At 39.6% G+C, this 26165-nt stretch overlaps 1 protein-coding gene across 6 annotated transcripts in view; it reads right to left on the reverse strand.

Annotated features, from left to right (window-relative positions):
• CNTNAP4 (contactin associated protein family member 4) overlaps positions 1-26165 on the reverse strand; it is a 254199-nt gene that overhangs the window by 65382 nt on the left and 162652 nt on the right. For 5 of the 6 annotated variants that reach the window (XM_068527510.1, XM_068527511.1, XM_068527512.1 and 2 more), the window contains 2 exons: positions 13337-13486; positions 7249-7420 (listed from right to left, as the gene is read on the reverse strand). In XM_068527510.1, the coding sequence (XP_068383611.1) occupies positions 7249-7420; positions 13337-13486 (322 nt within the window). The remainder of the gene's footprint in view (positions 1-7248; positions 7421-13336; positions 13487-26165) is intronic. The other variant, XM_068527514.1, reaches the window with a different exon arrangement.

Consider the following 26165-nt stretch of genomic DNA (forward strand, 5'->3'; position numbering starts at 1 on the left):
TAGTGACATAACACTAATTCAATATGTTGCCAGAAACATCAATAGTTTACATAAAATAACAACATTTAATCATACTGATTTACTGTAGTGAATATTTAAAGGAAGCGGGAATAAAGAAGAGAGAAGGAAAGAAGGAAGTGGGAGGGAGGGACATCTCTATTCACTTGGTGTGTACATCCGGAAATGCTGAAGATGTACAGTATAGATGCACAAACTCCAAGCAGTGGGTCAGGGTGCATTAGGATGCTGAATCAAAATCACAGGGGCTCCCAGGATATTTTAAATTTTTAAGAGAAATACAGGCATACTCAACATCTGTCAAGCACTGTGCAACTTATTAGCTTGAGGTAGTTAAATTTCAACATTAGATAGTAATACATTCCACTTAATCATGTCCTATCTTTGAGAAGCTGGAGTCTTAGTAGTTGTTAAAAAGTAACACCATATGAAATCAAGTTGAACAAAAGTAAGGGTAGCAGTGTCTGATCTGATCCCAAGCTTTGAAAGGTTGTACACTACATTAAAAATAAACTTAAAATATTTTTCAAATTTTATATATATAATTAAGATGTATATATAAAAGTAATATATGTATAAGTTACTTTTTCAAAGGTTTCTAAATTGTTAGGACAGGGCTTCCCTGGTGGCACAGTGGTTGAGAATCCGCCTGCCAAGGCAGGGGACACGGGTTCGAGCCCTGGTCCGGGAAGATCCTACATGCTACAGAGCAACTAAGCCCGGGCGCCACAACTACTGAGCCTGCGCTCTACAGCCCGCGAGCCACAACTACTGAAGCCTGCACACAGAGAGCCTGTGTGCTCTGGAACAAGAGAAGCCATCACAATGAGAAGCCCGTGCACCGCAACTAGAGAAAGCCCACGCACAGCAACGAAGATCCAAAAATAAATAAATTAACTAATTAATTAAAATAAATAAATAAATAAATTGTTAGGACATAAACACTTGTAAAGTTGCCTGGAACTAAGCCACTGTTTAAATGAAAACGTTAGTTATATATTTTGGCTTAGGACACTGTGAAAAAATTATTGAAATATATTAAGGCACCCTGGACAAAAAAGTTGAAGAGCTTCTGGTATCAATTCAAATAGCCCTGATCAAATAACTGATGCCTTTTTAGAATTTAAATTGAAAGTTATATTGAGACCAATGCTCTCATTCACCCCAGAATAAAAAAATAAATAAATTACAAAACCTGTCAAGAATATATTCTTGATGAAGTTTCTGCCACCTCCTTTTTAAAAACTAAGACTGGGAACTTCATGTTTTGCTTTTAGGATTTTCCCAATTTTAACTGAAAATAATGTTACTGTTTTTCCTGATTACAAAAAATAGATATTCACTGTACAGAAATCAAACAATATAGGAAACAATAGAGAAGAAATATAATTTATGATTTTAATATATAAAAATTACCACTATAAACATATATGTGTGTGTGTATAATGTATTATGTTCATAAATGTAATCATAAAGTACACACTACTTTACAACCTTTTTAAGGATTCAAAAATAAATAATGGGCATCTTTCCATGCCAATTAAATTTATATGTATTTTAGCATTTTTATAGATTCACAGGAATCTATTCAAGGAATATTTAAAGAGGTATTTAATTTTTTAAGCATTTCAAATCAATAACAATCTAGAAGAAAGAGGGAATTTTTAAAATAAAATTTAAACAAAAACAATTCTAATTGGTAATCAGAAAAGAAAAGGACAGAGAAGGCTATTCTTTAACAGACCTTGAACAATGTTTTAAAAGGGGGCAGATATAAGTGACTACACCTAAAATCCTAAAGAATGAATCTATTGTGATACATGTACTATTTCTATTTGATCTGCTGCGAAAGATACTGTGTCCATTTTCCTAGATTCCTGTTAGACTTGACTTTTCATATTTTTTAATTACAGTGTGAAAGACTGGATTGTGGATTTTATTTAAATTCATCATATAGTAGTTCTGTTTGACTACTACTAACCTATGGCAAATTACATTGTATAGTGAAGTACTGATTGTCACTAAAGGTTTTAAACAATTATCTTTTATACTTTTCTCCCTGAGAGTCATTTTGATACAAAGTAGAACATAAACAAATGAATATATCAACATGCCCCAAACTGAAGTGACGTCTATGATTTTATTTATTTATTTATTTGTTTGTTTGTTTATTTATTTATTTAATTATGGCTGTTTTGGGTCTTTGTTGCTGTGCCCGGGCTTTCTCTAGTTGCGGTGAGCAGGGGCTACTCTTCGTTGCAGTGCGCGGGCTTCTCTTGTTACGGAGCACGGGCTCTTGGCACGCAGGCTTCCGTAGTTGTGGCATGTGGGCTCAGTAGTTGTGGTGCACGGGCTTAGTTGCTCCATGGCATGTGGGATCTTCCGGGACCAGGGCTCGAACCCTTGTCCCCTGCATTGGCAGGCGGATTCTTAACCACTGCGCCACCAGGGAAGCCCTGACATGTATGATTTTGGTTTATCCTGATTTCTAGCCGATTCCAATTTAAATTCCAAAAGACTTTCACACAATGTACAACTTGGCTAGAATTAAAGATACTAAAGTAAAAATCTATACAACATTATCACATTTAGGAAACATAACCAAAATTAGATATGTATGGGTCCTGGGAAAATGGTGACCACCTGAATTCAAATCTCATATCCTTCCTCAAAATATGAAATCAACAAGAACTGGCCCTTTATCCCACAAATAACTTCCTCCCCGTGAAATAAACAAGCCACCCCTTCAGTATCACGGGAGACAGAACAACACCATGACCTTCAATCAACCGTCAGCAGAGGAATAAACACAACATGTGAACATAAGGAAGAAGGAACAAGGGGAGGTTTAAAGGGCTCCTCAGAGGAGAGGAGAGGGAGGGTGGGGGACTGGAGGGAAGATGGTGCCATGGGGGCCCAAGCCCAAGGACTGGGTGGTGGGAGTGGACTGGGAGAACGCAATGATGGCGGTCCAAAGGCTGCAGGTTGGGGAAGCCAGGAGGCAGGAGCTGGGCCTCCCGATATCGCCATGGTGAACGGTGTCACACGGTGGCCTCTTAAGTCTTGTGAGGAGTCTCTGTCGCCTGGTGTCATGGAGACCAGGGACACACCACACCCTCTGCCTTACTGCACTCGTGAAGGATAGGTGATGTCAGAGCTGAGATGGACCTTCCCCAATCAGTTAATATTCTTTTTATTTATTTATTTATTTTTGGCTGCCTTGGGTCTTCACTGATGCACACGGGCTTTCTCTAGTTGCGTGAGCGGGGGCTACTCTTTGTTGACGTGCGCGGGCTTCTCATTGCAGTGGCCTCTCCTGTTGCGGAGCACGGGCTCTAGATGTGCAGGCCTCAGTAGTTGTGGCACGCAGGCTCAGCAGTTGTGGCACACAAGCTCTACAGCGCAGGCTCAATAGTTGTGACGCACGGGCTTAGCTGCTCCGTGGCATGTGGGATCTTCCCGGACCGGGGCTCGAACCCATGTCCCCTGCATTGGCAGGCAGATTCTTAACCACTGCGCCACCAGGGAAGCCCCAGTTGATATTTTTAAAAAGTTGATAACAAAAGATTTCCTTAATACTATTGCTTAATAAGTGGTTTAGGTCCAAGCAACTTAATAAATATTTATGTCCTTAACAATTGTCACCCTTACCCCACTCCCACTTGGGTTTCTGCCCCAAGACATGAGGACATGGAGGACAGCTCCCTTTGCAGTTCTGTCCTCACCTCCATCGAGGGACTGATGGCCATCAGCCTCAGTCAGCCCCCACCCAGATTTCCTTGCAGGTCCACAGAGGACAAGGGGAGGGCTTCTAGATGAGTGTGTGTGTGTGTGTGTGTGTGTGTGTGTGTGTGTGTGAGACTGTAAGAAAGGTGTGAGTGTGTAAAGAGTATAGGAATGATCTTATGAGTGTGCAGGTGCGTGTGTAAAGATGCTATGGGTCTGTGAGAGTATGTGTGTGACTGTGCTTGTGTATGGATGAATGAGTGGGGAGGTGTGTGTGTGTGTGTGTCTGTGTGTAGACTGTGTGTGACAAGTGACTTTGAGATATGTGAGTGTATGAGTGTATAGATGTGTGTGGGAGACCTGTACAATGACATTAGTTTACACATAAAGAATGTGTGTAAATGACTGTGTGGGTGTGAGTGTGAGCACGTGTGTAAATTTATGAACACCTTTATGTGTAGGTTTGATCCAACTTAAAGTTAGTTACAGTAAAAAGAGAACTACATTGTTTAAGGTTCTGTCAGATGTTTTTTTTTTGGCTGTGCCTCATGGCTTCCAGGATCTTAGTTCCCCGAACAAGGATTGAACCCGGCCCTTCAGCAGTGAAAAAGCGGAGTCCTAACCACTGGACCGCCAGGGAATTCCCTCTGTCAGATTTTTAAATATATTTTTAATGTTCCTGTTTGTTTTAATTGCAATTTATTAAGCCATAAAATTTTGTGTTTAATCTACATAGATAAAGCATGAACCGCAATACATGTTGACGTGCACCCAGGGAAGCGGTACAACACGGCAGGTAGCACGCAGGGGGACTTCCTGGCACCAGGGGGCTTAGATCCGATGCTGGGCTCTGCCTTTAGCCGTGTCCTCTCAGCCAACTTACGTAACCGCTCTGTGCATCTATTTCCACGTTTACAAGAAACCAACACTCTAAGAACAGGTTCTAAGGGTTTCTGTGAAGATTAATTTAAATACATATTAATTAATTTATTTAAAATAAATCTTAGAACAGAGTCATTGCACAAGTCTCTCACACAATGCATAAGCTCACTCACATATCCAAAATCGCCCTACATACTCATACAAGTCCTGACACACACAATCACACAAGTCCTCAAGCATTAACCCATGCATGTGTACACTCACACATGCACACGTTCACACACAGCCACACCATCCCTACACACACACTTGTAAGGTCATTCAGACACATTCCCAGGCCCCTCACTCACTCACATCACCCTACACAAGTCACTCACACACACACACAAACCTAAATACTAATTCGTGTTAAGTTAGAATACAACCTAGTAAAGTCTCTATTTAATAATGCTTTGGAAGGTATGTCAACAGGTATAGCATATAAGACCAAGATAGATGGATACATATTTTCTTCTGACTATAAGAGAATGGAATGAATTTAGAGATACTTTTGGAAGTTTAAAAGGTATACAAACATAAAAGGTACGTTGGTTTTTGATATTATTTTTAAGATTTCTAGGGTTACCATTAGCCTAAAATTTTCTTTAAAAAATGTATAGTCAAGATCTATCCATAATTTGCTACTTCTGAAAAGCGTTTTTAAGGTGTGGTACCGAAACCATGATTCTCCTATTGTGCTGTATCATGTTCTGTTTTACAAGCGTGCACCTCCAGAAAGCAGGCAAGACGGATTCCTTGTGTAAAATGGCAGCTTCAGAGAAACCCATGTTGGAGAGGTGTGGGTCTACTTGTACCAAAAGAATGTTCTGCAATCTGAGATGGTCAAAATGACCATCACTCATAGTGTGGATGACCGAACCTCCCCACCCATTGAGGGTGAGGGCTCCCTGCTTCTGTGAGTGAGACCCACCTCAAGAGAGCTGGCCCAGGGACCCTTGCTACAGGGCTTCCCCAAAATCAGGATTAATGTTCCTGAGCTGGCGTGGCTGTAATTACGGAGATGGTCACTGTCATTTATTCCCCAAATCAAGCCAATTGAGGTTTATCGTCTCAATTCTCCCTTTACATATCATCTTTGATTATAGAAAGTATTATTTTATCTACAAATTGAGTTAAATAAACACATATTCATAGAGAGGGAATGATGTCCTTTTAATCCATTGCTAAATAAGATTATAATTATTTTTTTCTACACAGAGAATAATATCTACTAGTGTTCAAAACAGGATCAACAGACATTGATAAACGGTCTTCAGATATAATAGATGTGTGTTTATGTTGATAAAATGTTGCATACAAATAAAAAGTTATTTTTAAAACTCAGAATTTGGGACTTCCCTGGTGGTGCAGTGGTTAAGAATCTGCCTGCCAATGCAGGGGACATGGGTTCGAGCCCCGGTCTGGGAAGATCCCACATGCCACGGAGCAACTAAGCCCGTGCGCCACAGCTACTGAGCCTGCGCTCTAGAGCCCGCGAGCCACAACTACTGAGCCCGCATGCCGCAACTACTGAAGCCTGAGCACCTAGAGCCCATGCTCCGCAACAAAAGAAGCTACTGCAATGAGAAGCCTACACACCGCAACGAAGAGTAGCCCCCGCTCGCCACAACTAGAGAAAGCCCGCGTGCAGCAACGAAGACTCCACGCAGCCAAAAATGAAACAAAAAAAATGTTAAAATAACTCAGAATTTATCTGTTTGCTCAAAATATATATTGAACACTACTACACGGTTGGGGTTAAGTTTGTCACATTGCTTAATTTTTTTTTAATCTGGAATGGCCATGACATTTCATTGAACTCAATCATTAAAAATAACTGCCTTGATGACTGGCAAGATTATTTGGCTACAGTTGCCCATGCCTAAAAATACTTTAAAATTATTAACTATCAATTATTATATTAAAAGTTACTTGTCCTCTGCAATGAACGCCCAAAGCTTGCACTAGCATGCCCTGTACTGGAGTTCCTATTGAAACTACTGGATCATCCTGACACTTTATCAACACTACGGCTCCAAACTTTTTCACAGGGAGTTTCCTCTTCATTTTCCCTGCAGAGAAGACAGTAATGGGTTCTTAAAGGTACACATCAGGACCACAGCAACCAGTTAAATTCCTATGCCTCTGAAATATCATTCAGCTGTCAGGGAAGCAAAAGCCAGTTTGATAACCGACCACATAGGTCTCTGATTTACTGGTACCTCATGGTCTAGATTACTGCTAGGGTACCCTAAGCTATTGCGTTTAATGATATATTTTTGATACATTTATACCCCTCTAAAATTATAGCAGCATCAACATCACCTTTTGTGAATTGGTAGCTATTTGTACATATAAATAACATGGTCACGTGTCTTCTAGCTAAATTTTATCACTGGAAATATGAAGTATAAAACTAGAAGAATATTTTCTTATTTCTAATGTGAATATTATCTCTTTCCCGTGGAACAGACGATGGTAAGAAAAAGGAGAGAAAAATGTTTGTTTTACATACAAATTTCCATCTGCTGCCAAAAGTTTGAAAATGGACAGGTCAAAATAAAGAAGTGAGATTGCCTTTACCTGTCTGTGATTCCACATGAGTCTATCTGAAGGTCACTGAAGTTCCCAAGGGACTCCTGCTGAACTGAAATCAGATCTACCATCTTGTGACTGATAGAAATGAGTCTCATACATCCCTGAAACCCACCAAGTGGACTTTTACATTTGGATCCAAAGCTGATGTCAGGACAACCTGATAAAATCAAAACAAAACAAAGTTGATCAGGATACATCATAATGAATCAGGACTCAGTATCTTCACTAAAAAAATTTTTTAAATAGGCATTTGATTATGAAATTAAAATGGAGGGGAAAGCCCATCACAGTCATCATTCATTTGATCTAAATGACAAATAGCAATTCATATAAACATACTTCTCTTTATTACCATAGGATTCATAGGAAATTACTACTGTTATAATAATTATGTGCAAGGATACTAACTTGATCTCAACTTTAGAAATATACAGATCAGCTTCAGTATCCTGAACATGTCAGCCAGCAGTATTAAATTATATATAACTCAAACACAGGAACTTAGTCTTTTGGTTTGCAAAAAGAAGAGCATAAAGGATGAAAACACGCACTGTAGATAAGAAAAGATAAATCAGTAATGCTGAAATACCTTTGTGTTTAAGGCTATTCGGAAAAGGAGTTACGATGACTTGGAATAAAATTACAACTATTTATGTAATTAAATACTTTTCATATGCATATAAGAGCCACATATACATGCATTTTAATAAATCATAATGGCTAAATGTCAAAACCATTTCATTGTTTGACTTTATTTATTCTCTGCCTCATAAAGGAGTGTTCCATTTATATTGATTTTTTTCCTAACATTTATCTAAGACCTGTTTCTAATTATTTAAATAATAAAGAACTATAATATTAACCATTTTTGTCTGGGGTTTAATGATGTTCTCAGTGTTTCTCTATCCAAGTGAAATAAACAATTTTATGGAGTATGAACACATATATTATACTTATGTATTTTTCATTAATCTTTCTTTGCCGTTATGGTTGTCAACCACTAATACAATTACAAAGAATAAGAAATGAATCAGCAATTTCCTAATTCCTGTACAAACCATGCTAGCTTTCTACCTGGGAATTTCCATTATAATTAAATATTTTGACTGAGGATGTTTCTCCTTAATGCTTTGTTTTCCTAACAAAATACTTTTACCCAGCAAGGAAAGGCCAGGATTCATACTTAAAACTGTTATCAGGCACATTGAAATATTATATTTTAAGCAATGGAGACTGAAATTTAAAATTTAATATATCAAGAAAAGGGGATGAAAGTTTTTTGAGTATCAGTTAATTGTACATGGTTCTACACACACTTTCAGTGCTTAAAATTCTTCTGTGGTATAGGATACAGTTACCATAATCTGGATGTGTTTTCTAGATGACTTATTAACCAATTAAGAATGTTAAAATAAAAACCGAGAGGATAACAGTTCAATAATATTTGGGGGCAACTACAATATGCCAGGAATATAAACAGCGCTGCTATTCTCCTTTTCTCCAGGTGGTGTTTCCTGACACATTTCAAACTATTTCAGGATAAAATAAATTGTGCGGCATGCCTCTAGGGAACAAAACTAAGCAAACTCACAGTCACAAGGAGAGGTCATGGAACTTTACAGAGAGCACAGCGGTCATATTATGAGGCCCTTCACATTCCTGGCTACAATGTTTAATAAGCAAGAGATTCTAAAGAACAAAGTAGGGTTCAACCCAGGTTAGTCTCATTAGCCTATGATAACAGACATCCACAGGTTAATATAATGCAACAGCAGAGAGAAATTCAGCACTGAACTGGTTTGAGATGAAAGTTCTAAAATATGAAGATTTCTAGGGAATACTTCATGCTGAATTAATGGATGGATCCATTACTAGAGGCAGGCAGCATGTTAAGCACCTCGGAGATGGCAGATAAATGATCGCTGCATGTACCAGAAGTAAGATGTCGGGTTTGACTTCAGGGTGGTGTAGCCAGTTCGCTGGATGGATAATGTCTGATTTATACAAGCGGGAGTGTAAGGATTCTGCACACAGTCTAGTATCTCTAGCTTGTGCTACACGGTGTGCTATTCAATCGCACAAAGATTGCATAGGGGAATACACAGAAGTTAGACTTTCCTCCATCCTCCATCTGGAGAACCCAGATTTAAATTTTATAGTTTATAAATGATAAAAGCTGACCTCAGTAATTTTTTGAAAGGCATACATTTGAGGAGGGAGAAAACGGAAACAATGATGGGCAGAGAGTGGCGTGTGGCAGTATATGCAGAACGCCGTGAGTTCCAGGCAGCCCACTCTCTCAGTAGTCACACTCAAGACTGACACAGAAAACAGATACAACCCAGGCTGGTGGGACAGACTGCCCCTTTGCATGGGGGCACGGCAGCCAGCTTATGGGCTAGACTGATTGCTGATAAGATAACTGGAAACTGGCAGTTGAATTTAGAGAGGACCAAAGGGGAATGGATGGGAAGTGTCTCAGAACGTAGGATGTTTATTTACTTGAAGACAAACTGGCTGAAAAATTAACTACCTAAAAAAAGCCCTCCCTCTAGATAAAACAGATCCTAGGAATAAAGAGGACTCTCATCCACACAGCGAGAGGGTTTTCTAGGATGACCAACCGCCAAGTTTGCTCTGGGGGTGGGAAGCAGGGAGGCTGCTCCCAGGACTCCAGGCTTTCAGTGCTAAAACGGGACAGTTGGTGGTGCAGCAAAAATAGAAATGAGACTTCTCTTAAATCAAAATGAGACTTCTCTTCTCTGATAAACAAGGAAAATAAGGAAACAATGAACAGGCTGGAAAACAACATAAACAGGCCTGAAAGAGTTAAGCAGTCTTGGTTATTCTTTAGCTGTTACTACTAACGAACACTTGTAGCTGGGCTTCTCCTTCACAAAGGAGACTCTGACTCCGTATGAATTACACTCTGCACCTGGCTTTCTTCTCCCCTTACACTCCCTTGTTAGCATGCTTTGTTTCAGAAAGAAGGTCACCGGCCAATAACTTCAGAAAAGACCAACCCCAGTTACCAAGTTGCCTGATGCCAGCTGTGGCTGTTTTGAAATTTTGCAGAAGAAAAAAAAATGCAAGACCTTCATTAGGATATAAAACCTCTCCCTATTCCCGGGGTGGGGGTGGGGGTGGGGGTGGGGTAGCCTGCTGTGTCCTCTCTTTGCCTGGCAAAGAATAAAGCTACTTTTTCTCGTTTCTCCAAAACTCTGCCTCCTTATTTCTTTTCGGCATTGGTGCACGGAGAGCCAAGATTTTGGCATCATTGGTCACCCCATTGCCAGTACCACTCAGACAATGAGCCCCTGAGCCCGTCCTGCCCTTTAGGGGACCCTATTCTAACCCTCCTCCAGCCATGATTCTGCCCATGGCACCAGGGGGTCTCACAGGGGAAGGTGATGTGCCCACTTGGAAACTGCTCCCCTCTAGCCCATCCCAGAATCCAGAATTCCCACCCCAGAAGCCCTACTTGGGCTTCCAGAAGGATGGACCTCCTCTACCAGGTCCTGGAGGCGCAAGGCTGGGAGGAGGAGGGAGAAATGTGGCAGCAGGAGGCCTCCTGCTTTCCTTTGGACCCTTGCTCGCAGCCCTGGAAATGTCAGGGTGCCCTGGGGCTTGCAGGGTATATACTTAGTGATTAACAGAATCTCATGACAAGATCTAACATACTCTGGTACTTAAGGATATCAATTGAGAAGATGATTGAATAAACAGAGATGTTGCCTAAGTAAACTTAAGATTGGTTATTTAAATAAAAGCCCTGAAGTTGGAATTTTATTATGGAAGCTTTCACAGTATATTGTTTAGGGACTTAGGAATACCTTAATAGATGTCAAATCATAAAGAACATGACAGGAGGCATAAAACCCCAATTCAAGACGATGGTCACCTGGGGAGATGAAGAGGTATGATCATGGAGTGACAAATGGATGTTGGTAATGTTATCTTTCTTAAGCTGGAAAATGCATGTGTAGATGTGTATTTTAAAAATAATAATTAATATTCTTTAAATTGTATATATGATGTAAGATGTGAACAATACGAAGTAACTGGGTGTGGGCTATTTGGCAACTCCCAGTGTATCTTTGCAACCCTCTGGTAAATCTAAAACTATTCAAAAATTATTAAGTTCATTTAATTAAAATGGTGTATATCATATGTATCATAATAAAAACAAGCAAAATTACAGACTGCTCATGTGATATATTTCATTACAAAATATTATAGTATGAATAAAAATCAATCAAAATTTTGTACAAAAAATAGGTAGGCATCATTAAATCTGAACATGAAGGGTGTAAAATAATTTAAGAATGATGATTCTATTTTCATTACTTACACTTTTATGCAGTCTGTTATTTTTATCATCTCTTTTTTGCATCATTTAACAAAATGTTTGGGTTTTTTCTTACCTCTTTTGGTGCTTCTAAATCTTTTCCTTTGAAGTGAAAGCTCTCGCTTAAGTTGTTCTACACAGATCTTCCTTGACTTACAATGTGGTTACATCTTGATAAACCCATTGTAAGTTGAAAATATCCTAAGTCAAAAATGTGTTTAATATATCCAACCTGCCAAACATCACAGCTTAGCCCAGCCTACCTTAAACATGCTCAGGACACTTACATTAGCCAACAGTTGGGCAAAATCACCTAACACAACACAAACCCTACTTTATAATAAAGTGTTGAATACTCACGTAATTTATTGAATACTGCACTGAAAGTGAAAACAGATTGGTTGTGTGGGAACAGAATGGTTTAAGTGTATCTGTTGTTTACCCTTGGGATTGCGTGGGTGACTGGGAGCTGTGGCTCGCTGCCACTGCCCAGCATCCTGAGAGAGTATTATTCCACATGTCACTAGCCTGGGAAAAGACCAAAATTCAAAGTACGGTTTCTATTGAATGTGTATTTCTTCGCACCATCATAAAGTTGAAAGATCCTAAGCCAGGGACTGTTTGTATATCTTACCATGTATTAAAGGAACATGTTCCTATGGACTGCTATAAAATCAATCATATATTCCATAAGGTTTTATAAACCACTTGGTTTATAAATGAACAAATCACCCTAAAGGAAGCAATTATATCTTTTAAGATTGTTGGCATTATTCTGCCTTTCACAGTAACGGATTATGTAGGGGTTTTTTGGTTTGTTTCTTCACTCTTTATATAAGATGAATGATTCACGGTCTGTGTACTTACTGTCAATTCTTAGAAAGGAATTTGTATTTTATTGATGAATAATGAAGACTGGGCTTTCAACCAAATTCAAAAGTGATTCTAGACAGAAGTCATGATTACATTTCAAAATAACAAGAAGAAACACCTCAAATCATGATTAAAAATAAGCCTTACTACAAACAGTTTTACAACTTTGCCTTTCTAATTAATGTCAAATATTGTCTTATTTTAATTTTCCAGTGCTAAATATTCATTTCCACTTCCAAGGTTTGCTTTTTGAAGATTTTAGTTCAATCAAACATCCACTGGACAAGTAAACACTTCATTTGTTTTTGTTCTTTAAGAGAGATGGCCTGGTGCTGAAGGCTGATGCCTTCATTTTATCAACTATATCAGTGTATTATTACTTAGCAGTGAGAAGAGGCTTCTGGGGCTAATTAAGTTAGATTATTTGTCCACTGGCATAATATTGACCTGCACTGAGCAGCAGAAAAGCAATAAGAATGCTCTAGAAAAGCTAAGAGGCATGATCAGGAAAACAGTGCAATGAAATGAGCCCATAAAATCTGAAAAAGACATACATGTAAGGCCATTCAACATTAGGAAAATATAACAAAATTTGAAAGTAAGAACTGAAGAGCATGGCCTACTTGCGAGCAATCTCATTATAGAAATCATAAACATAAGTCAGTCCACCTCAAAGAAATGCATTTTAGGTCATAATTAATCATCGTGATCTACTCAACATTTCCATGTTCAAAGAAGGTGAGAAATTATTCCATAATATTGACACTGGCTAAAACACGATGACTTTAAGACACAGGGGTAGTAACTGAGAACATGGTTCAACTGCCCATATGGAGCAACCGTTTCTCTTACCTCCAAAATAATAGGTGCCCCCTGAATAAATCTGCTCAGGCCCCAGGGAAGGAGATGCAGAAGCCACTTGGCCATCCACCGCCACGCTCAGGTAACTCCTTTTGGCAGACAAAGAGATGGAATGCCACTGCCCATCATTTAATCCAACACCTGGGGGAGGTAAAATCAGTTAAAAGAGATACCTCTTAACAGTGAACATTGTAAGCAGTTGGTTAGAAATAGCAATGTACACATCACTCAATCAAGGGCAGCACTCACAACTATTAATAAAAGAAAAGAAGGAGGGAGAGAGGAAAGGGAGGTCCGTGGGCGATCAGCACCCTCTACGTGGAAATAATGCATGATTATCTTCCTTTCTTGGGGCCTCAATAGAGAGAACAAAATTCGAACTCAACTTTGGACAATCCTGAATGGTTAAAATCTTTCAATGGTTCAAATCTTTTTTTTTTTTTTTTTTTTATAAATTTATTTATTTATTTATTTTTGCTGTGTTGGGTCTTCGTTTCTGTGCGAGGGCTTTCTCTAGTTGCGGCAAGCGGGGGCCACTCTTCATCGCGGTGCACGGGCCTCTCACTACCGCAGCCTCTGTTGTTGCGGAGCACAGGCTCCAGATGCGCAGGCTCAGCAGTTGTGGCTCACGGGCCTAGTTGCTCCGCGGCATGTGGGATCTTCCCAGACCAGGGCTCGAACCCATGTCCCCTGCATTGGCAGGCAGACTCTCGACCACTGCGCCACCAGGGAAGCCCTCAATGGTTCAAATCTTATTTGGCATGGACTAATTTTCAGCTTCCACCATGTAATTTACCTTTTAAAAGGAGGGGTTTGGGAAGAGCACAGATATTTTCCAAAATTCTAGGTTCTACCCAATAAATGATTTATCTGCTATTTTACACTTTGGTGTAGTCATTTTTTGTGAGACTAGAATATTTAGCAAAGTATATGAAGTCAATCATTACAAAAATATTTGAAGAGATTATAATGCATGCTGAAAGCATACTGGTATAATGCAAAGTTAAAAAATAAAGCAGGGGCTTCCCTGGTGGCGCAGTGGTTGAGAATCTGCCTGCCAATGCGGGGGACACGGGTTCGAGCCCTGGTCTGGGAAGATCCCACATGCCGCAGAGCAACTAGGCCCGTGAGCCACAATTACTGAGCCTGCGTGTCTGGAGCCTGTGCTCCACAACAAGAGAGGCCGCGATAATGAGAGGCCTGCGCACCGCGATGAAGAGTGGTCCCCACTTGCCACAACTAGAGAAAGCCCTCGCACAGAAACGAAGACCCAACACAGCCATAAATAAATTAAATAAATAAAAATAAATAAATAATTTAAAAAGGAAAAAAAAAAACTTCACAAAAAAAAAAAACTTCGCAAAAAAAATAAAAAATAAAAAAAAATAAAGCAGTGTGTAAAACCATATTTACACAGCTGATCATAATAATTTTCAGATTTCATATTTGCAAGTTCAACCAGTTGCCATAATTTATTGGTAGCTGCCAAATCAATACTCAGGGCACTTTTGGGGTCAGGCATAGAAATGCACAGAGCAGAGAAAAATTTGAGTTGACTGACATGCATGCTTCTAGCTGAGGTCAAGTAAGGCAAAACTTATTTCAGCTCTCACATGTAAACCTGTCTTCACATTTTTGTGTTTTTTGTTGGTGATTTTGCTGTTTAAAAGGCCCCCTGGCACAGTGATGAAGGGCTGTCTAGTGTTCTTAAGTGCAAGAATGCCATGATTTGCCTTATGAAGAAAATACATGTGATAGATGAACTTCATTCAGGCATGAGTTATAGTGCTGTTGGCCACGAATTCGATGTTGGTGAATCAATAATAAATACTAAATAACGTGTCTTCAAACACAATCATACATACAAGGTTGTGTTGATAGGTAGACAAAAATGTTGCCACCACAGGCTCACAGGAACCTAACCCTGTATTTCCGCTGGAAACAGGGGAAATACCAAATGGTTTAGTATTTGCTAATTCCATGTTCACGACAACTTCAGAGAACATAACTATTGCAAGTATTGAGAATCGACACTATACATACAATTCTAATTATATTCCTAATTTTACATAAATATGGGAAAGGGCTGAAAGGAAATATCTCTACATATAAACAGTAATTTTTGCATAAAAGAAAACTGGTTGTTTTTACTTCTCTTTATAATTTTTCTGTGTTTTCCAAGTTTACATATATAATAAAAAATTGCTATAATCAAAAATCAAGGTTTTCTTATCACCTATAGAAACAGTCAGTAGTCCCTCCTAAGGCAGTCCCAGAGTCATGAATCCAGGAGATGGTGGAGCCTTTCCCTCTTAAAGGGAATTAAGTCTACAAAGGTTCTGTTTTGAATACTCAGCAGACAGGTGGAATCTAAGTCTCTCTATTGTAGGTAAACCAGTAAGGTTTACATCCACCGAATAGTCAACTCTGTATGATTTTGCAGATCAAATTACTGAGCAAAAATATAAGTACTCTATTAAATCTAAAAGTCATGGGCCTCTTTCCTGATATTACGTGCGATTTCTTTATTTCTCCAGCTATTTTTGACCACAAGCTTTCAGACAGAAAATGCATGGAAGCTCCGTTACATGCTGAAGCTCTTTGCCCTGTACTCATTTAGTATAACACAAATTCCATCCTGGGCACGAAAGCTTATTTTTAAATTATATCCATGAAGCAAAAAAGATTTCCAAAGACCCAATTCTGATTTGGTTTGTGAAAGATAATGAGAAAGACCTAAAAACTGAAAAATGAAGAATGTAGGCTAGATACTTTTAGACACATTTTCTAAGAGTGGACTCTGAAATAGACGGCTGAATAGAGTTATGTAATCCCTGACGATATGAGACTGGACTAAAATAAATCAAATGTCCCAAATTTGTCATCCTATGCTTCCTTTAAGAGGATACATTTAGAGTGAAAATCCTTGTACTGAGTTTTGCGTCACACGGACGAACACTTCCCACCCTCCTCACCCCACCCTGCGTCTCCCACCATCTCTTCCTCAAAGCTCGGATGTGCCTGGATACAAGGATCTGCTTCTGTTATCTCATCTTAGGCTTTCCATTGGCCTGGGACAGTGCTAATCAAACTACCTGCGGTTATGGACATTTTCTTTTCTGATCTACTGCAGATTGATACTTTTGTAAAATTCAATAAAAATGAATGACTGAAACATTAAAGAAAGAAGATATATAAAATACAAGCCCACTGACCATATGCTTAGAAGTTGCGGCAATACCTTCTTGCTCTAACGGTTTCTAGGAGCTTACTCTCAATTTTTGTACTTATCTTGGTAATAAGTATTTCACTGAACCAGTATATTCCAAGGAGCACACCCTGAGTAGCAGTGCTCCAGGTAGCTGCTGGGGAGCTGCAGCAGGATAAAGTCAAAGGCTTGGGGACATCTTCTGTCAATACAGAAGCTAATTTAGATTAAGAACACAAGTCTGTCAGGACAGCCATTCTGTGACTTGACACAGTTAAACGCACCCATTTGCCCAGCTTGTGGGTTACGAAGTTGTACTATGTTTGTGGGGGAAACTTCAGAAAGCTATTCTTGAGCCTCATTTGTAATAGACATCGCTTGCTCATGATGAGGAGACTTTTATTACCTGTCAATGGGATTTATTACTCAAATTAAATAATGAAAGACCCATTTAATTCATTTCACCTAACTCTATATAATAAAAAGGATAATTTTTAAATTGGATTCTATTTTACTTTTAAATCTACAGCTCCTTCCACTTTAATGTCTGATGAGGAGTGAGCCCCTTTCCAAGGCCACATCACGGTGAAAGAGGGGAAGAAAAGGAGGAATTGCAGAATTTGTATTTTTTCTGATTCATGGTATAAGGTAACTAAATGCTAATTCTAGTACACGACTCCCACCACTCACAACTTTCGAATGTAGGGGAAGGGATATGTTGTTGGTATAATAATAATAAAATAATAACGGTTTTAGTGACTATTATTCATAACAGGTACTGTGTGCTTTATATGCGTGTCATTTAATCTTCAACATTACTACTGCTATTCTCATTTTAAATATGGAGAAAATAAAGCTCAAGAGGAAAAACAAATCACCCAAGGAAGTATCCAGCTGGTGAGCTGATTCCAAAACCCACACTCTTCTCGGCCTGCACGACAGGGGGTCCCCTTATTGTTTTGCTCATGTTAAACAATTAACTTTGAGAAAGAAAAAAGCAGCCCCTAAGAGCTAGGAGCTAGTGGCCTGGTACTCTCAGGGAGGCCTTGGTGGTGGGAGACGCTGGTGGGCATCCAGAGCTAGGCCCTGGTGTTCTCCCACTGAGCATAAACAAGCTCACAGAACATCAATATTAGACAAGGTCACTCCGTCACTACAATGAAACGGGACCAAAAAAAAACCCCAAAAACAAACAAACCCCAAAAGTACTTTACAAACTGGTTTAAGCACAGACAAAAGCAAGGCTACTGTGCAAACCACAAAAATACCAAGTCCTCTCCTGGATAATATGAATAACAACTGACTTTTTAAATCAATTACAGAGTTAGCCTTATTTTATTCTTCCATCCTTCTAAATAATATTTACAAAGATACTTAAGCACACAGTTACCTTCACCTCCTGGCAGCATTTAATCCCAAGCAATTTTCCATTTCCTTGAGACCTCCACGCAAAACAGCTAACTCAACCTAAAATCCTATGACGAGTCATCCTTAACACCTTTGTAATGAGACTCTTCCATGGTTCCCCTGGGTGAGGGTTCTCCTTGTTGCAATAAGCAACAAACCCAACCTGTTTGATTGCAGGTATGATCACTGTGGTCTCTGGGTAGAAACCATTGACAGCTCCAGCTGGAAGAACAGAAGAATAAATGGAAAGGTTTGCAAGTGCAGGTGGCAGGAGAATGTGGGATCCTTTACAAGAACCTTCTCCCTCTCCCCTTCTTCTCCTTCTCCTCCTCTTTTCTTTTCTCTCTCTCTCTCCTTCTCTCTTTTTCTCTCCCTCTTGGGCCCCAAAACACATAGACACACAAAATACAGGAGGAGGAAAAAGGTTTATCTCTGCTCCTTGTAGATAATATCAGGGACCAGTCTTAAACTGCTACAGAAATATTGTGACACTTTAGCTGCCATCACTCTTTCATAAGATTATAACAGGCATCCATGAAGTAGGATGTGTAAAGGGAAAAAAAAAAAAAAAGCCTGCTATATAGGGTAGATTCTTTGCAAAGAAGCAAAAGGCAATTATACAAAGGCCATTATTAAAGGAGCAACTGAAGGAATTTGCCTGTTCCAAGTAACCTTTAGTGCTCTGAAACTGTGCCAGACATTCCTATATTCACTAACTATAGCCACTAACCAGAATTAAAGATCCGTGACACCAGATTGCTCTTGCCAAGAGGAAAATATGGAGGTCAGTGCTGCCAATCACTTTAGGGGAAAGTGGTACTTTCAGGGAGCGATGGGGTTCTAACGTGAAAAGTAGGAATATTCCAACAGTGAAAGGGAAGAAGCGGGAACTTTAAAAATGGCTTACCCTGGGTGAGGCAAATCAAGAGGGCAGTCCCGTTGCCAGGGCCACAAGAATCACGAATGCCTAGTAACTGAAACATGCAGAAGCATCTCATAGGCGGAGTCAAGATGGCATACTGGGAGGATGTGGAATTTGCGTCTCCTCACAGCTAGGGCACCTGCTAGGTACTGGTGGGGGACCACGGACACCTAAGGGGACGGGAGGAACCCCTAGTGACTGGGTAGGATGTGGGGTGTAGGAGAAGTGAAGGGGGAGGAGAAGTGGAGGCAGGATGGGACTGGCGCCCCTGAGGGGTGGCTGGGGGAGGGGAAGGGATCCCACGTCCGAAGGGGGAAATTGGGGAACCACTGGGAGGGTAGAGGATCAAAAGGGAGTGTGGCCAGGTTTACCATGCCTACTTGGGCCCCTGGGAGCCTGCTGAAGACCCAGGCCTGATCCTCTGCCCACAGAGGCCTCCTCCAGCTGTGCAGGTCCTGAGGGAGTGGGAGGAAGGCAAGGCGGAGCAAAAGTAAAGGCCGGACCTCCAGGACCAGCACCCCTGAGGGGTGGCTGGGGGAGGGGAGGAGTTCCTACACCCAGCGGGACCCACCCCGGTTAGGGGGGAGACCCTGGGGGAGAAGGTGGGGGAGGGGCATGGAGGAATGGAAGGCAACAGGGCCAGTGCGTTCCCTGTCCACTTAGGCACCGGGAAGACTGTTGGGCTCCCGGGCCTAATCCTCTGCCCTTGGAGCCTCCCTCCTGTGCGCAGAGCCCAAGCCCCGCCCATACACCCCCCACCCAGGGCCCCACCTCTACACTGGGAGACCCCGGCCAACGAGCTGGGCCTAAACCCCACCCACACACCCTCACTAAGGGCCCTACCTCCAAACTCCGGAACCCCACACTCCAGAGGCCCTGCTTTGGATGTGCTGCCTCTCCCCTTCCCCAGGTCCTAAGCAGACACCCCACCCCACGCTTGAATGTCACCCCACCCCCAGGGACTTTTCCAGCTACATGGGTCCTGAGCCTAGGCCCCGCACCACACTCAAACATCACTCCCCCAACCGCCTAGGTCCCGCCCCACCCTAAACCCCGCCCCTGCCTAAGTTCCACCCCCGCCTAAACTCCACCGGCATAGACAGGGTTTTTTATTTTTTAATTTCTTCTGTTGTGCTTGTATTTTACCTTGTTGTAGTTGTTTCAATTATAGTTTTATTTTTCCTAATATATTTTTTATCTTTCTAATTTTATTTTGTTTTTTATTCTTTGATATTGTACTGCTCCTTTTTTCTTTCTTTCTTCTTTTTTTTTTTAACTGCACCATGAAGCTTCTGGGATCTTGGTTCCCAGGTCACAGGTTGGGCCCGAGCTCCTGTGGTGGGAGCTCCGAGTCCAAACCAATGGACTAACGGAGAACCTCAGACCCCAGGGGATATTAATCAGAATGAGGCCTCCCGGAGGTCCTCATCTCAGCACCAAGACCTGACTCTATCCAACTGCCTGCAAACTCCAGTGCTGGACGTCTCAGGCCAAACAACCAGTAAGAAAGGAATACAGCACCACCCATCAAAAAAAAAAAAAAAGAAAAAGAAATGACAAAAAAATATGTTACAGACGAAGGAGCAAGGTAAAAACCTACAAGACCAAATAAACGAAGATGAAATAGGCAACCTACCTGTAAAATAATTCAGAGTTATGATAGTAAAGATGATCCAAAATCTCGGAAACAGAATGGAGAATATAAAAGAAACATTTAACAAAGATCTAGAAGAACTAAAGAGTAAACAAAGTGATGAACAACACAATTACTGGAATTAAAAATACTCTAGAAGGAATCAATAGCAGAATAACTGAGGCAGAAGAACGGATAAGTGAGCTGGAAGATAAAATGGTGGAAATAACTGCCAGGGAGCAGAATAAATAAAAAAGAATGAAAAGAATTGAGGACAGTCTCAGAGACCTCTGCGACAACATTAAACACACCAACATTCAAATTATAGGGCTCCCAGAAGAAGAAGAGGAAAAGAAAGGGTCTGAGAAAATACTTGAAGAGATATAGTTGAAAACTTCCCTAACATGGGAAAGGAAATAGTCAATCAAGTCCAGGAAGCACAAAGAGTACCATAAAGGATGAACCCAAAGAGAAACACGCTGAGACACATATTAATCAAACTATCAAAAATTAAATACAAAGAAAAAATATTAAAAGCAGCAAGGGAAAAGTGACAAATAACATACAAGGGAATCGCCATAAGGTTAACAGCTGATCTTTCAACAGAAACTCTGCAAGCCAGAAGGGAGTGGCAGGGCATATTTTAAGTGATGAAAGGGAAAAACCTACAACCAAGATTACTCTCCCCAGCAAGGATCTCATTCAGATTCGATGGAGAAATTAAAACCTTTACAGACAAGCAAAAGTTAGGAGAATTCAGCACCACCAAACCAGCTTTACGACAAATGCTAAAGGCACTTCTCTAGGCAGGAAACACAAGTGAAGGAAAAGACCTACAAAAACAAACCCAAAACAATTAAGAAAATGGTATTAGGAACATACATATCGATAATTACCTTAAGTGTAAATGAATTAAATGCTCCAACCAAAAGACATAGACTGGCTGAATGGATACAAAAACAAGACCCGTACATATGCTGTCTACAAGAGACCCACTTCAGACCTCGTGACACATACAGACTGAAAGTTAGGGGCTGGAAAAAGATATTCCATGAAAATGGAAATCAAAAGAAAGCTGGAGTAGCAATTCTCATATCAAACAAAATAGACTTTAAAATAAAGACTATTACAAGAGACAAAGAAGGACACTACATAATGATCAAGGGATCAATCCAAGAAGAAGATATAACAATTGTAAATATTTATGCACCCAACACAGGAGCACCTCAATACATAAGGCAAATGCTAACAGCCATAAAAGGGGAAATCAACAGTAACACAATCATAGTACGGGACTTTAACACCCCACTTTCACCAATGGACAGATCATCCAAAATGAAAATAAATAAGGAAACACAAGCTTTAAATGACACATTAAACAAGATGAACTTAACTGATATTTATAGGACATTCCATCCAAAAATAACAGAATACACTTTCTTCTCAAGTGCTCATGGAACATTCTCCAGGATAGACGATATCTTAGGTCACAAATCAAGCCTTGGTAAATTTAAGAACATTGAAATTGAATCAAGTATCCTTTCCAACCACAATGCTATGAGACTAGATATCAATTACAGGAAAAAAACTGTAAAAAATACAAACACATGGAGGCTAAACAATATGCTACTAAATAACCAAGAGGTCACTGAGGAACTCAAAGAGGAAATCAAAAAATGCCTAGAAACAAATGACAATGAAAACACGATGACCCAAAACCTATGGGATGCAGCAAAAGCAGTTCTAAGAAGGAAGTTTATAGAAATACAATCCTACCTCAAGAAACAAGAAAAATCTCAAATAAAGAACCTAACCTTACACCTAAAGCAATTAGAGAAAGAAGAACAAAAATAATCCAAAGTTAGCAGAAGGAAAGAAATCATAAAGATCAGATCAAAAATAAATGAAAAAGAAATAAAGGAAACAATAGTAAAGATCAGTAAAACTAAAAGTTGGTTCTTTGAAAAGATAAACAAAATTGATAAACCATGAGCCAGACTCATGAAGAAAAAAAGGGAGATGACTCAACAGAACTAAAAAGGAAAAAGGAGAAGTAACAACTGACCCTGCAGAAATACAAAGGATCATGAGAGATTACTACAAGCAACTATATGTCAATAAAATGAACAACCTGGAAGAAATGGACAAATTCCTAGAAAAGCACAACCTTCCGAGAATGAACCAGGAAGAAATAGAAAATATAAACAGACCAATCACAAGCACTGAAATTGAAACTGTGATTAAAAATCTTCCAATGAACAAAAGCCCAGGACCAGATGGCTTCACAGGCGAATTCTATCAAACATTTAGAGAAGAGCTAACACCTATCCTTCTCAGACTCGTCCAAAATATAGCAGAGGGAGGAACACTCCCAAGCTCATTCTACTAGGCCACCATCACCCTGATACCAAAACCAGACAAAGATGTCACAAAGAAAGAAAACTATAGGTCAATATCACTGATGAACATAGATGCAAAAATCCTCAGCAAAATACTAGCATACAGAATCCAACAGCACATTAAAAGGATCATACATCATGATCAAGTGGGGTTTATCCCAGGAATGCAAGGATTCTTCAATATACACAAATCAATCAATGTGATACACCATTTTAAAAAACTGAAGGAAAAAAAACATATGATAATCTCAATAGATGCAGTAAAAGCTTTTGACAAAATTCAACACTCATTTATGATGAAAACTCTCCAGAAAGTAGGCATAGAGGGAACTTACCTCAACATAAAAAAGACCATATATGACAAACCCACAGACAACATTGTGCTCAATGGTGAAAAACTGAAACCATTTCCACTAAGATCAGGAACAAGACAAGGTTGCCCACTCTCACCACTATTATTCAACATAGTTTTGGAAGTGTTAGCCACAGCAATCAGCGAAGAAAAAGAAATAAAAGAAATCCAAATCGGAAAAGAAGAAGTAAAACTGTCACTGTTTGCAGATGACATGACACTATACAAAGAGAATCCTAAAGATACTACCAGAAAACTACTAGAGCTAATCAATGAATTTGGTAAAGTAGCAGGATACAAAATTAATGCACAGAAATCTCTTGCATTCCTATACACTAATGATGAAAAATCTGAAAGAGAAATTAAGGAAACACTCCCATTTATCATTGCATCAAAAAGAATAAAATACCTAGGAATAAACCTACCTAAGGAGACAAAAGACCTGTATGCAGAAAACTATAAGACACTGATGAAAGAAATTAAAGATGATATCAACGGATGGAGAGATATACCATGTTTTTGGATTGGAAGAATCAACATTGTGAAAATGACTCTACTACCCAAAGCAATCTACAGATTCAATGCAATCCCTATCAAACTATCAATGGCATTTTTCACAGAACTAGAACCAAAAATTTCACAATTCGTATGGAAACACAAAAGACCCTAAATAGGCACAGCAATCTTGAGAAAGAAAAACAGAGTTGGAGGAATCAGCCTCCTGGACTTCAGACTATACTACAAAGCTACAGTAATGAAGACAGTATGGTACTGGCACAGAAGCAGAATATAGATCAATGGAACAGGATAGAAAGCCCAGAGATAAATGCACGGACATATGATCACCTTATTTTTGATAAAGGGGGCAAGAATACACAATGAAAAAATGTCTCTTCAATAAATGGTGCTGGGAAAACTGGACAGCTACATGTAAAAGAATGAAATTAGAACACCCCCTAACACCATACACAAAAATAAACTCAAAATGGATTAAAGACCTAAATGTAAGGCCAGACACTATAAAACTCTTAGAGGAAAGCATAGGCAGAACACTCTATGACATAAACCACATCAAGATCCTTTTTTGACCAGCCTCCTATAGAAATGGAAATAAAAACTAAAATAAACAAGTTGGACCTAATGAAACTTAAAAGCTTTTGCATAGCAAAGGAAACCGTAAACAAGACGAAAAGACAACCCACAGGATGGGAGAAAATATTTGCAAATGAAGCAACTGACAAAGGATTAATCTCCAATATTTATAAGCAGTTCATGCAGCTCAATAAAAAACACAAACAACCCAATCTAAAAATGGGCAGAATACCTAAATAGACATTTCTCCAAAGAAGATATACAGATTGCCAATAAACACATCAAAGAATGCTCAACAGCACTAATCATCAGAGAAATGCAAATCAAAACTACAATGAGCTATCACCTCACACTGGTCAGAATGGCCATGATCAAAAAAACCTACAAAAAATAAATGCTGGAGAGGGTGTGGAGAAAAGGGAACCCTCTTGCACTGTTGGTGGGAATGTAAATTGATACAGCCATTATGGAGAACAGTATGGAGGTTCCTCAAAAAACTAAAAATAGAACTTCCATATGACCCAGCAATCCCACTACTGGGCATATACCCTGAGAAAACCATAATTCAAAAAGAGTCATGTACTACAATGTTCATTGCAGCACTATTTACAATAGCCAGGACATGGAAGCAACCTAAGTGTCCATCGACAGATGAATGGATAAAGAAGATGTGGCACATATATACAGTGGAATATTACTTACCCGTAAAAAGAAACAAAATTGAGTTATTTGTAGTGAGGTGGATGGACCTAGAGTCTGTCATACACAGTGAAGTAAGTCAGAAAGAGAAAAACAAATACCGTATGCTAACACATATATACGGAAAAAAAAAAAAGGTTATGAAGAACCTAGGGGCAGGACAGGAATAAAGATGCAGACTTATTAGAGAATGGACTTGAGGACACGGGGAGGAGGAAGGGTAAGCTGGGACAAAGTGAGAGAGTGGCATGGACATATATACACTACCAAATGTAAAATAGATAGCTGGTGGGAAGCAGCCGCATAGCACAGGGAGATCAGCTCGGTGCTTTGTGACCACCTAGAGGGGTGGGATAGGGAGGGTAGGAGGGAGGGAGATGCAAGAGGGAAGAGATATGGGGAAATATGTATATGTATAGCTGATTTACTTTGTTATAAAGCAGAAACTAACACACCATTGTAAAGTAATTATACTCCAATAAAGATGTTAAAATAAATAAATAAATAAATAAATAAATAAATAAATAAATAAATAAATAAATTTTATAGTTCTGGGAGGAGAATTTTATATTCAACTTAAAAAAAAAAAAAAGACCTAGTGGCAGGACAGGAATAAAGATGCAGAAGTAGAGAATGGACTTGAGGACACAGGGAGGGGGAAAGGTACGCTGGGACAAAGTGAGAGAGTGGCATGGATACATATACACTATCAAATGTAAAATAGATAGGTAGTGGGAAGCAGCCACATAGCACAGGGAGATCAGCTTGGTGCTTTGTGCCCACCTAGAGGGGTGGGATAGGGAGGGTGGGAGGGAGACGCAAGAGGGAAGGGATATGGGGACATATGCTTATGCATAGATGATTCACTTTGTTATACAGCAGAAACTAACACACCATTGTAAAGCAATTACACTCCAATAAAGATGTTTAAAAAGAAACATCTCAAATACTGTAAGGCTGCATCTGCCAGGCCCTGCCCATGGGAGCAAGAAGCTTGTTTTCAGGCCTGATTTTCACCTTTAGGCAAAAGCAACAGCAGAAATGTAAAACTCATAGCAGAAATCTCAAATTTGACAATAAAGAACTTGTTTTAAATAGGAAAATATAA

This window comes from Eschrichtius robustus, chromosome 19 (assembly GCF_028021215.1).
Source record: "Eschrichtius robustus isolate mEscRob2 chromosome 19, mEscRob2.pri, whole genome shotgun sequence".
Classification (NCBI taxonomy): Eukaryota; Metazoa; Chordata; class Mammalia; order Artiodactyla; family Eschrichtiidae; genus Eschrichtius; species Eschrichtius robustus.